The sequence below is a fragment of the Nomascus leucogenys genome, chromosome 21, assembly GCF_006542625.1.
Source record: "Nomascus leucogenys isolate Asia chromosome 21, Asia_NLE_v1, whole genome shotgun sequence".
Classification (NCBI taxonomy): domain Eukaryota; kingdom Metazoa; phylum Chordata; class Mammalia; order Primates; family Hylobatidae; genus Nomascus; species Nomascus leucogenys.
The window spans coordinates 12,273,361-12,286,801 of NC_044401.1; the positions used below are offsets into that span (position 1 = coordinate 12,273,361).

A 13,441-nucleotide genomic window follows, 5' to 3' on the forward strand; every position below is an offset into this window, starting at 1 on the left:
AGCATCACTGATCTGAAAATTTGAAATTCAAAATAATCCAAAATTTAAATTTTTTTCGTGCGATACAACACTACAAGAGGAAAGTTCATCTGGTTTATGTGACAGGTTGCAGTCAAAACAGTCAAAACGTTTCATGCACAAAAGTATTTAAAATATTGTATAAAATTACCTTGGGACTATGTGTATAAAGTGTATATGAAACATAAATGGTTTTCATATTCAGACTTGGGTTCCCTAGATAACTAATTATATATATGCAAATATTCCAAAATTCAGAATTCCAAAATCTGATTCCCAGACAGACCGTCCTGGAAATCACGTCTGTTCCCAGGCATTTTGGATAAGAGATACTCAACTTGCACAAATTTTAGCAGCTTGGAATTTCTGCAAAGATGGAAAATGATGTCATTGATCCAAGATTGAGGATTATGAGGATGGCATGGCAGAACATAGCTGATGTGATGGACTGTTTTCCTCAGGCAGAATTGGGAATGGAAGGGAAGTCAAGAGAGGTATAATAAATTCAGAGAAAGAACTGTGGGAAAAGAAGTTTCTATGCATATGAAGAACATTGATAATAATCCTGAAAGAATTAGAAGAACTATAAATTATAAGGAAGAGAAAAGCATTTCAGAGGTGGATAATTTTTAAGAGATGAAAAGACTGTCCAGTGTAAGTTGCTCAAGGTGACTGAACTTGAGTTACCCCTAGAGTTACAAAGTGAAAGTAGCATGTGATAGAATTAAAGAAGATGAGCAGAACTCAGATGGGTGGGAGGAATAGACCTAACATTCTTAAGAATATGGTGCACTTTACTAAAGATATAGTGCTCAGTGCAGCTGTCTTTGAATTCTTCCCCTATCTCCTGCTGTGTTCTTCCAATTGAGTGAATTTTTGCCTTCACCCTGTTATTGGAGGTCATTACTGTGTCTGTTCTTGCTTCTGTATTACCTTAAAACGTTTTATTTGGGGCCAGGTGTGGTGGCTCACGCCTGTAATTCTAGCACTTTGGGAGGCAAAGGAGGGAGGATCACTTGAGGTCAGGAGTTCGAAACCTGGCTAACATGGTGAAACCCCGTCTTTACTAAAAATATGAACAAATTAGCTGGGCTTGGTGGCAGGTGCCTGTAACCCCAGCTACTCGGGAGGCTGAGGCAGGAGAATCGCTTGAACTCAGGAGGCAGAGATTGCAGTGAGCCGAGATTACGGCACTGCACTCCAGCCTGGGTGACAGAGTGAGACTCCATCTCAAAAAACAAACAAAAAAGTTTTATTTGACATAATTTTTAATGTCTTTCTACTCAAAATGTAGTTGAGACATCTTTGCTGTGTTTTTCTATAATATCTCAAGTTCTTTTGTAGAAGCAACTGATGTTAAAATGAAAGAGTATAATTTACAGAACTTATAAAATTTTTATTTACTCAAAATTCTGTTTAGTGATGTGATTAATAGTTCAGGTCAAAATCCATTACAATAAAACTAGCAAAATATAATTATCTTCAAGCTAGCACCTAAAATATTACAAACCCAAATAATTTAAGAGAATCATACATTGTGAAATCCATTTTGCTGTATCAGGAACAAGACTCATCCCAGAGTGATGCAAACACTGGAAGAGAGTATACACTGGAATTTAATACAAAGCATCTGAATGGTGTGATAAGCTCCAACAAGTAGTGGAGAAGTAATCACCTTTTGAATGTAGAGTAGACTTGTGGCACTGTTTTGGCTATGAAAGAGATGAGCAGTAGGCTCCAGAAGCATCTGTTTATCCTGCCAATTATCAACATTTTGTTGAGAACCTATAATACTCAAAATCTTGTACAAGGTACTATAGATAAAAACAAATAATTGGGAGTTTACAGTTTATTGAAAGAGACCCACATGTCAACATGTAACTATTAGACATTGTGATATGTACAATGATAAAGGTAGGTAAAGTGTTATAGGGGACTTTTGGTATAAATACGGCTATATAGACTTAGCATTTCCCCATTCTTTTTCTGAAAGTCTTCTAAGAGCAACACAGAAAATGGAAGACAAAAATGCAAACTGAAATTTTAGTCAAACTAGGAAACTGTCTTAGTCTCTTTTGTGATACTATAACAAAATACCAAAGATTGGATACTTTATAAAGAAAAGAAATTTATTTCTCACAGTTCTAGAGACTGGGAAGTTCAATATCAAGGTGCCAGCATCTTGTCAGGGCCTTCTTGCTGTGTAATCCCATGGCAGAAAGCAAGAGAGTGAAAGAGGGCAAGAGAGAGAGAGATTGAACTTGCAGTCTCAAATCCTGTAATAATTGGCATTAATCCATTCATGAGAATGGAATCCTCATAACCTAAACACCTCCCTTTAGGGCCAACCTCCCAACACTGTTGCAATGGAGATTAAGTTTCCAGTACATGCTTTTGGGGGGACACATTCAAGCCATAGCATAGATGTATATCAGCATATTTCTCAGGGCTGCTCAAAGCAATCAAGATGATGCAGGAGCTCCACAGGAAGAATGGAAGAGAAATCTAAGGAAGAGCCCAGCAATAGCATATCAAAAGAATCAATACAAATACACTTACTGAAAAAGGATACATCTAGAGATGGAAAAGCTATAGCTGTTACCTGCAATAGCCAGCAGGCAACAGGAACCCTACTGGACCAACTTTGATTCACAGAAGTAGAAAATGTGAAATGCACATGAAAGGACTCAGATAAGTCACAATTTGCAGAACCAATATTTTTTGTAGAGATCAGAGGAAAAGAAGCTAGGCTTGTGAAAAATAACTTGCCTAGAAATTTGCCCTGCACTTACCCTTTCTATAGAAAGCTCTGGCAAAGAGCTGGTCCTGGAAAATCCAACTTTTATAATGACATGATTAAAAAAACAAACTAGTATAGCATCTAAACAGATACATTAAAAAAAAAGATTCCAGTAAAATGTCAATAAGAAACCATATAATTATATAACATAAATAAAATACTGCAAGAAAAATGTTAAAGAATTCTAGCAAAATATAAATGACACAAAAGAAGCAACTATAGCCATTCCTGATAAAATTTTCAGAAAAGCAGTAATAGAAGAAAACTCTCTCAATTGATAAAAGCCATCTACAAAACACTTGCAGCTAAAATCTTATTAGTGAAAGAATCAATGTTCTCCCACTAAGGTCAGGAATGAGGCAAGGGAGTTTCACTCTCACCCCTCCAGTTCCACATTGTATAGGAGGTTCTAGATGGTGTGAAAAGAGAGAAAAAGAAAGAAAAGGCACTCAGATTGCAGAAGAAGAGGTAAAATTTTTTCTTTCTTTCAAGATTTGAGAGTTTATGTAGAAAACATAATAGTTACAGAAAGTTACTAGAACTACTGAAATGAGCTTTAGCAAGGTTGCAGGATACAAAATCAATATATAAAAATTAACTATTTCTGTATATTAGCAGCAAACAATTGGAAATTGAAATTGAAAAATACCATTTCCAGTAGCATTAAAATATATGAACTACTTAGAGATAAATTTGACAAAATACCTGTAAGACCTGTACACTGAAAGCTATAGAACACTGCTGGAAACATTAAATAAAACACGTAAATGGAGAGAGATTCTATGTCATGAGTTTGAAGAGTCAACATTGCTAAGATGTCTGTTCTCCCCAGCTGGCATCAATTAAAATTCAAACAAGTATTTTGATAGATATTAAAAACTGATTCTAAAATTTATATGGCATGCAAAGAATTTAGAATAATTAACCTTAAAAAAGAACAAAGCAGGAGGAATCATACTACCTAATTTTAATACTCATAATAAAACTGTAGTTAAGTCAGTGTGGTATTGGTGTAAAAAGAGACAAATGTAGCAATGAAATGGAATAGAGAGTTTAGAAATAGACCCACATGTATATAGCCAGCTGATTTTCAACTAAGGGACCAAGGCATTTTAATGAGAGAATAAGAATCTTTTCAACAAATGGAACCAAAACATTTGGATAGCCATATATCCCCCAAAATAACAAACACTGATTCTTACCTCCTGTCATATACAACATTATTTTGAAATAGATCAAAGGGCTAAATGTAAAGATAACCTTCCGGAAGAAAATATAGGAAGAATTTTTAGTGACCTGATATTTGGCATATATTTCTAAAAAATGACACAAAATGCATGAACTATAAAAAGAAAATTTTTTAAATTGTACTTCATCAAAATTAATGACTTTTGCTCTTCAGAAGACATTGTTAAGAATTGAAAAGTCAAGCTACAGACTGGGAGAAAATATTTGCAAAATAATACCTGACCGTGGACTTGTATCTGGAGTATGGAGACAACTTTTAAAACTCAGCTGGGCTCAGTGGCTCACGCCTGTAATCCTAGCACTTTGGGAAGCCAAGGTGGGCCGATCACCTGAGGTCGGGAGTTCAAGACCAACCTGATCAACGTGGAGAAACCCCGTCTCTGCTAAAAATACAAAATTAGCCGGGCGTGGTGGCGCATGCCTGTAATCAGCTACTCTGGAGGCTGAGGCAGGAGAATTGCTTGAACCTGGGAGGCGGAGGTTACAGTGAGCCGAGATTGTGCCACTGCACTTCAGCCTGGGCAACAAGAGCAAAACTCCATCTCAAAAAAAAAAAAAAAAAAAAAAACAAAAGCAAAACAAAAAACAATAATAAGACAATGCAGTTAAAAAATAGACACATTTAAGCAGGTACTTAACCAAAAGAGACACGCAGATAGCCAATAAACACATGAAAAGTCAATTTCATTAATCATTAAGGGAACTGCAAATTAAAACCACAATGAGATAACCACTACACACTCACTATGGTGGATGAAGTTAAAATGATTACTCCATATTGACCTAGGATAGAGAGCAACCGTTGAAAATGCAGAATGGTAAAGTGATGTAGGAAAACAGTTTGGCAGGGTTTTTTTGTTTGTTTTTGTTTTTGTTTTTTGAGATGTGTTCTCTGTTGCCCATGCTGGAGTGCAGTGGCACAATTATAGCTCACAGCAGCCTCAAACTGCTGGCCTCAAGTGATCCTCCTGCCTTGGCCTCCCAAAGCGTTGGGATTATAGGAGTAAGCCTAGTTTGGCAGTTTTTAAAAAGTTAAATATATACCTATCATATGACCCAGATATTCCACTCCTAGGTATTAGTCAAGAGAAATGTAAGCATATGTCCACTTCAAAACTTGTACTTGTGTGCTTATACTAAGTAGCTTTGTTTGTAATTGCCAAAACCTGGGAGCCATTCAGATGACCATCAAAAGGCGAAAGGACAAATTATGGCATGTCCATTCAGTGGAAAACTACTTAGTAACAGGAAGGAGTGCACTCTCGATTCACACAGCAATATGGAAGAGTTTTTAAATAATTCTTCTAAGTGAAAGAAGTCAAGACTACATACTGTGTGATTTCACTTAATATAAAACTCCAGAAGATGCAGCTAATTGACAGCAAGAGAAAGCAGATCAGTGGTTGCTTAGGGATGGTACAGGGTTGGAAGAGGTGGTGGGGAGACAAGAAAACTTTTGGGGGATGATCAGTATGTTAATTATCTTGATTGTTATACATATATCAAAATCTTTCAAATTATATACTTGAATTTTGTGCTGTTATTTGTTTGTCAGCTATATCTCACTAAAGCTGTAAATTAGAAAAAAGAAAAATTAAAATGCACATCAGAAGGAAATTAAACATACACATTTATACATACATTTTTAAAAACCCAACGAAAAAAGTCATTTTTATGAAAGGAGATTCTGAAACAGAGATATAAGGATTTATGAAGAGATGCTGAGACTGTACAAGACAATGAAAACATAATTTGCAGAACTTAAACAGAAGAAATGAAATTGTACAATTGGAAAAAACACAAGGCAAATTATCATTTTGGTAAGCATAGTGGGGATATAGAGCAAAGGTCACAAGCTATTACCCATGGGCCAAATCTAGTCCATCCCCTGTTCATTTATGGCCCACAAGCTGAAAATGACTTTTACATTTTTAGATGGTAAAGAGAGAAAGAGGGAGAGGAGAGAGAGAGAAAAGAATACACAACAGACACTGTACGTGACCTGCAAAACTATTTACTATCTAGCCTTTTACAGAAAAAGTTTGCTGTCTCCTGGTATAGAGGATAAAAGTAAAAAGCAAATAAAATAATAGAAATTAGGAAAGAATTGCTTACAATTAATTACACAGAAAATGATAATGAATGATAGAAGTAAGAAGGAGACACAATATTTGCACAATTTGAATACCCAGGGAAAACAGAGTAATGGAAGAACACATTTTTAAAGATATAAATCAGGCACACTTCAGGAAAACGGTAAAACTTGAAGCTACATGTTTGAAATGGTATGCTCTACAATAGGGAAAAACTGTCCCCAGAATAGTCAATAGTAAGACATATATTATAATAAAATTACTCGACTGTAAAAAAAAAATAGATTCCTTTGACCAACAGGTATAAACATCAAGTCACCTATAGGGACAAAACAGTTCACTTTGGCTTCAAACTTCTTCTCTAAAAAAAATCAGCTTCAGGTGATGAAGTAAAAACTATAAGATCCTCACGGAAAGGAAGTGTAAACCAAGACTTTTATATTCACCAAATTACTCTTCACATAAAAAGCCTACAGGTAAATAGATTTAAAAGTAGGAAAGGGCTGGGCATGGTGGCTCATGCCGGTAATCCCAGCACTTTGGGAGGCCGAGGTGGGTGGATCATGAGGTCAAGAGATGGAGACCATCCTGGCCAACATGGTGAAACCCTGTCTCTACTAAAAATACAAAAATTAGCTGGGCATGGTGGTGTGCGCCTGTACTCCCAGCTACTTGGGAGGCTGAGGCAGGGAGGATCGCTCGAACCCAGGAGGTGGAGGTTGCAGTGAGCAGAGATTGTGCCACTGCGCTCCAGCCTGGTGACAGAGCGAGACTCCGTCTCAAAAAAAAAAAAAAACATAAAAATAGGAAAGAACTCAGGAAATATTCTCATGGTCTCTTTTTAAGGAAACTACTAGGGATCAAACTTCAACCAGCAAGAGATGTCTGAAAATTCTACAGCAAAGAACTGGATGTTAGCATTGACTGTATGTAATTAAAGCAAAAAGCCTAAAACAAATGTGACATTAGACACCAAACTGAATGTAAATACCCTGGCAATGTAAAAATAATTCGGCTAACAAAAAAGGAAAGTCAAGGGTGATAGAAGGGGAAAAGTAGTTTGATGTTTGCCTCAACTGTAATAGGAGATCAAGAGGTGTCATTTATTTGATTTTAGCATACTTCTTAGTACTAAGGTAAACACTGAGAAGGATCATACTATTGATAAATATCAGGGGAAGAAAATGGGGAAGAGAAAATAAACAAATTTTGCCACTGTTCAGAGTAGGAAATACATAGATCCTGTCTAAAGACAGAGAAAGCTAAAAATATATATAGTTATCATCATAATGGAGGTCACCAGAAAAAAAGAAAATACAATGTATCATTAAAAACTTAAATTATAAAAGTAAAGGATAAAATAAAATGATTGAACTAATATCAAACATGTATATGACATCAGTAAAACAATAATTACAAGTGATATGTGAAAAAAAGAGACAATCATACTAGTAATAGGAAACTTTAACTTACTCTCAGCTCAGGGATCCCTAAACAATCAATAATAATAATAGTAATATACATATAATTTTATATATATATATACTCTGCACTCTCAAAATAGAGTATGTGAGTATGTATTTCTCTTCAAGTACCCTTGGAATAATCATATATACTAGGCCTTTATGCTAGGCCACCAAAAAGCTTGATGGAGACAATTTAGCGGTATCTATCCAAATTATAAATGCATGTACCTGTTGACCCAGAAATGTCACTTTTGGAAATTGATTTTATGGACATATTCACCCAAATGTGAAATTACCTATTTACAAGGTTGGTCACTGCAAAATTGTTTGTATAGTAAAAAAGATTGAGAAGATCCAAATGTCTGTCAATAGACCTGGTTAAATACACTTTTTTAAAATTCATATTGATTTTATTTTTGGAATATGTAGAATATTAACATGCTTTCAAAAATCAAACTGTACAAAAAAGGTATAATCAGAGATGTGTCACTTCTTTCTGTATTCCTTGTATCCAATTTCCCCAAACTCCTAAAGGCAACTAACTTGTTTTCTTTTTTTTTTTAATTTTTTACTCTTTATTATTTTTACTTTTGGAATAAAATTTGGATTCAATTTCCTCTAGAGTATTTTAGAGTCTTTTTTTTATTATCATTATACTTTAAGCTTTAGGGTACATGTGCACAGTGTGCAGGTTTGTTACATATGTATCCACGTGCCATGTTGGTGTGCTGCACCCATTAACTCGTCATTTAGCATTAGGTATATCTCCTAATGCTGTCCCTCCCCCCTGCCCCCACCCCACAACAGTCCCCGGAGTGTGATGTTCCCCTTCCTGTGTCCATGTGTTCTCGTTGTTCAATTCCCACCTATGAGTGAGAACACGCGGTGTTTGGTTTTTTGTCCTTGCGATAGTTTGCTGAGAATGATGGTTTCCAGTTTCATCCATGTCCCTACAAAGGACATGAACTCATCATTTTTTATGGCTGCATAGTATTCCATGGTGTATATGTGCCACATTTTCTTAATCCAGTCTATCATTGTTGGACATTTGGGTTGGTTCCAAGTCTTTGCTATTGTGAATAGTGCCGCAATAAACATGTGTGCATGTGTCTTTATAGCAGCATGATTTATAGTCCTTTGGGTATATATCCAGTAATGGGATGGCTGGGTCAAATGGTATTTCGAGTTCTAGATCCCTGAGGAATCGCCACACTGACTTCCACAATGGTTGAACTAGTTGACAGTCCCACCAACAGTGTAAAAGTGTTCCTATTTCTCCACATCCTCTCCAGCACCTGTTGTTTCCTGACCTTTTAATGATGGCCATTCTAACTGCTGTGAGATGGTATTTCATTGTGGTTTTGATTTGCATTTCTCTGATGGCCAGTGATGATGAGCATTTTTTCATGTGTTCTTTGGCTGCATAAAAGTCTTCTTTTGAGAAGTGTCTGTTCATGTCCTTCACCCACTTTTTGATGGGGTTGTTTTTTTCTTGTAAATTTGTTTGAGTTCATTGTAGATTCTGGATATTAGCCCTTTGTCAGATGAGTAGGTTGTGAAAATTTTCTCCCATTTTGTAGGTTGCCTGTTCACTCTGATGGTAGTTTCTTCTGCTGTGCAGAAGCTCTTTAGTTTAATTAGATCCCATTTGTCAATTTCCGCTTTTGTTGCCATTGCTTTTGGTGTTTTAGACATAAAGTCCTTGCCCATGCCTATGTCCTGAATGGTATTGCCTAGGTTTTTTCTTCTAGGGTTTTTATGGTTTTAGGTCTAACATATAAGTCTTTAATCCATCTTGAATTAATTTTTGTATAAGGTGTAAGGAAGGGATCCAGTTTCAGCTTTCTACATATGGCTGGCCAGTTTTCCCAGCACCATTTATTAAATAGGGAATCCTTTTCCCATTGCTTGTCTTTGTCAGGTTTGTCAAAGATCAGATAGTTGTAGATATGCGGTATTATTTCTGAGGGCTCTGTTCTGTTCCATTGATCTATGTCTCTGTTTTGGTACCAGTACCATGCTGTTTTGGTTACTGTAGCCTTGTAGTATAGTTTGAAGTCAGGTAGCGTGATGCCTCCAGCTTTGTTCTTTTGGCTTAGGATTGACTTGGCCCTGTGGGCTCTTTTTTGGTTCCGTATGAACTTTAAAGTAGTTTTTTCCAATTCTGTGAAGAAAGTCATTGGTAGCTTGATGGGGTTGGCATTGAATCTATAAATTACCTTGGTCAGTATGGCCATTTTCACAATATTGATTCTTCCAACCCATGAGCATGGAATGTTTTTCCATTTGTTTGTATCCTCTTTTATTTCATTGAGCAGTAGTTTGTAGTTCTCCTTGAAGAGGTCCTTCACATCCCTTGTAAGTTGGATTCCTAGGTATTTTATTCTCTTTGAAGCAATTGTGAATTGGAGTTCACTCATGATTTGGCTCTCTGTTTGTCTGTGATTGGTGTACAAGAATGCTTGTGACTTTTGTACATTGATTTTGTATCCTGAGACTTTGCTGAAGTTACTTATCAGCTTGAGGAGATTTTGGGCTAAGACAGTGGGGTTTTCTAGATATACAATCATGTCATCTGCAAACGGACAATTTGACTTCCTCTTTTTTACAACAATACACTGGAATATAATACAGCTGTAAAAGAATAAGAAGCTTTTTATGTACTAAAGAGAAAGACCTCTAGGATATATCCTTAGATGAAAAGGCACAATGCACACCATGTGTATAATATACTACCATATTTCCCTACCACAAAAAGTGGGAAAAATTTGTGTGTGTGTATATACACACACACACACACATACACACACATATATGTGCTTATATATGATGTAGAAACAAATCTCCAGAAAGATTAAACAAGACAGTGGTATCGGTGATCACATGTTAATGGAATATGAATTAGACAAGTGGAGAATGAAGTAGTAAAGAGGCTTCATTTTAATATATTTCTAACAATGTGTTGTCATATGTGACTATATTACCTCTATAAACATGTAAAGAGAAACAATGCCATGAGGGCATAGAAGATAAAGCAATTAATTCTCCCTTGGGGAATTGAAGGAGACCTTCAGGATAGATAATTGAACTAAGACTTGAAGGATGAGTGGAATTTGACAAATGGACAAGGTTGAGAAAGTCATTTCAGGCCAAAGTGTGGAAACATGAAAATAAGCCTGAGGAATAGTAAATGTGATTGGGCATTGAGTGCATTAAGGACACAGTCAAGGCCAGTGTACCCTTAAGAGTCCATTGAAGCTGACACCCAGAGCTCTGAACTAGACAGTGCTACTGCTTAAGGTCAGGGTTCCTTCCAGACCCTGGACCCTGTAGGTGGGGAACAGAGCCTTGAGAGAAAAGAGACAAGGGCTGTGGAGGCTGGAAACGAGACCCAGTTCAACAGAGCAGTGCCTTGTTCATAAGACATTCGATCCATAATGCTTCAACAAACCATTGGATTTTCTTGCAGTGTTTTGTCACTACTAATCAGAACATTATTGCAGGATATCTAAACTTAAATGCACTCCTTGAACAATTATTCATGAGGGTTTGCTTTCTTGACCCTTCTTTAAGAAATGGAGAATGCTGAATTATTACCCTATGCCAATTGAAGGTTATTTTTATTTACATTTGCCTTAATCGTTTGCTTTCCCATAAAGCCTCAATTTATACCAGTGGACGAAATCACTGTCACTTCCACCTGCCTAACTTCAGCAAGTAAGGTGAGTAATTAATGTAGGATTAAGCAATTTGTGTCATGTTTTAACCATGTGAAGGATAAGCTTTATCAAGGGCCAACTGTCATCATGGTTTATGAGGTTCACGTAGGGAAGCACTAATAGATTTTAACTGCCATTTTATTCTTGTTAGAGTGATACATGTTTATTAGGGATAAGTTAGAAAATAAAATATAAACAAAATTTAAATCACCCATTATCTTCCTGCACATAATAGCCTTTTTAAATAATGTATTTATTTCCAGTACTTTCTAGGGATATATACATATATATTTTTTGTCTACGGATGTGAATTTGCCTAGAAATATGTTGTATGTATAGTTCCTATATCATTTCTTGTGTTTGCTAAATGTCATGTTTCATTATATTCCTCAAATGTCTGTTCTTATGTAGAATTTAAAATTTAGAGAGGAACATTTTTGAACCTTTAGTTAGAGCTTTTCAGTTATATCAGTCACACAAAAATATGGAACTCTTTATAATTTTAATTATTCACATTTCTTAACAGGCAGACGATGGGATTTATAAACTCAGACAACCTTTACATAAATAGATTTCTGATATGCATAATGTATTTTGTATCTTTGGCATTTCTTTACTATTCACTTTAAATATTAGAACAGTTGTTTCCATGCTGTCTTTTTAGTTTGTGTGTGTGTGTTTTTAATTTGCACTTTCTGCTACTATATCAAGGAATCAGAGACCAATGAACCCAGTAATAAGTTGGAGCTGGTATAGCCTTATAATCCAACTCCCTTCTTTTATAGTAATTTATCTAAGATCACCACATACCTGAATTGCAGAACCAGACTTAGAATCTACCCATTTTATAATAAATTATCACCAGAGTCTGAGAGCAAGATGAAGAAAGGGATTCTTCTGGAGTGGAGAGCAGTAAAAATCACCTGCAAGTAATTTGCCATGGGAAATAGATTGTAACATGTCATTGTAAGTCCTCTGTAATAATAACATTGTCTCATGCCTTGAGATTTGACTTAGCCATGAACAAACTAGTATGCTCAACTGTATCATAACTTTACAAAATGATGGTGGTTTATGTGAAGGAAAATGGGAGCTAAAGAGTTTCATTGAGCCCTCAGCACTGTTGTGGAGAGGGTTACTTGACTAGTGGACACTAAGACTATGGAGGATAATGATATGCTTAGGATAACTAGAGTGTCACTTGATGCTCTGCCCCTCAACTCCTCTCCTTCTAATAGTTATTTTTGGTTTCTTACAAAAGAGAGTAGGCTCTAACAAGCAGGCACATGTATTCTATATCTCTTAGCAAATATATTTTTCATTGGCTGCAGTAGCAGCAAGCAAGGGGCAGGAAGCAGGATGTGAATGTGGGTAGGGATGAGGACCAGCCTTGTCTGCAGCAGGGAGCCAAAGGCAAGCGAACCTCTATTGGGAGGAAGTCAGAATGCACAGTATGTTCTCAATTGCTGGGCTTTTTAATCCTCAAAATCAGATTTCTTGACTCAGTACAACTTTGCAGGTATTTATGAATCAAATTCTTAATGAGCCATTGTGGCATTATACATTTGCTAAAGTTGTTTCTAAGCTTTTGATTTTTAAACTTTTTATTAGTAATAAGAAATACCTATTATAATGAGGTTATGAGAGAATTGGTGAACTTAATTATAAATAGGCTATCTACTAAAAAATAAAAACATGTTCTTTGTTATTTAAGGAAAATACCAAAACCCAGAAAATCAGGCTTTTGGGCGATGACTTGAAGCATGAATCTCTTTCGTCCTTTGAGCTTTCAGTGAGCCATAGAGGACAGAAAAGAAACATAGAAGAGACAGACCCTGATGTAGAGTTTATTTCAGAAACGAAAATTGTGAAAAAGTCTATGGAGGAGAAAATGAACTCTCAACAGCAGAGAATTCCAGTAGCTCTGCCAGAAAATGTCAAACTAGCTGAGAGATCCCAGGTATTATTATTGTTTCTTATTCACAAAACAATTCACTCATTCTGGAAATAGCATTCGGTCAAGGTTTTGCTTCAGTTTCACATTTTAAGACACTTTAATTATAAAATATACATTGCAATCTGTGTTTCCTGGACAAG

At 36.0% G+C, this 13,441-nt stretch overlaps 1 protein-coding gene across 1 annotated transcript in view; it reads left to right on the forward strand.

Annotated features, from left to right (window-relative positions):
- The window catches only part of MORC1 (MORC family CW-type zinc finger 1), a 172,717-nt gene that overhangs the window by 107,801 nt on the left and 51,475 nt on the right, over positions 1–13,441 (forward strand). Inside the window, exons 18-19 of the mRNA XM_003261783.3 lie at positions 11,285–11,347; positions 13,059–13,304. Of these exons, the coding sequence (XP_003261831.2) occupies positions 11,285–11,347; positions 13,059–13,304 (309 nt within the window). The remainder of the gene's footprint in view (positions 1–11,284; positions 11,348–13,058; positions 13,305–13,441) is intronic.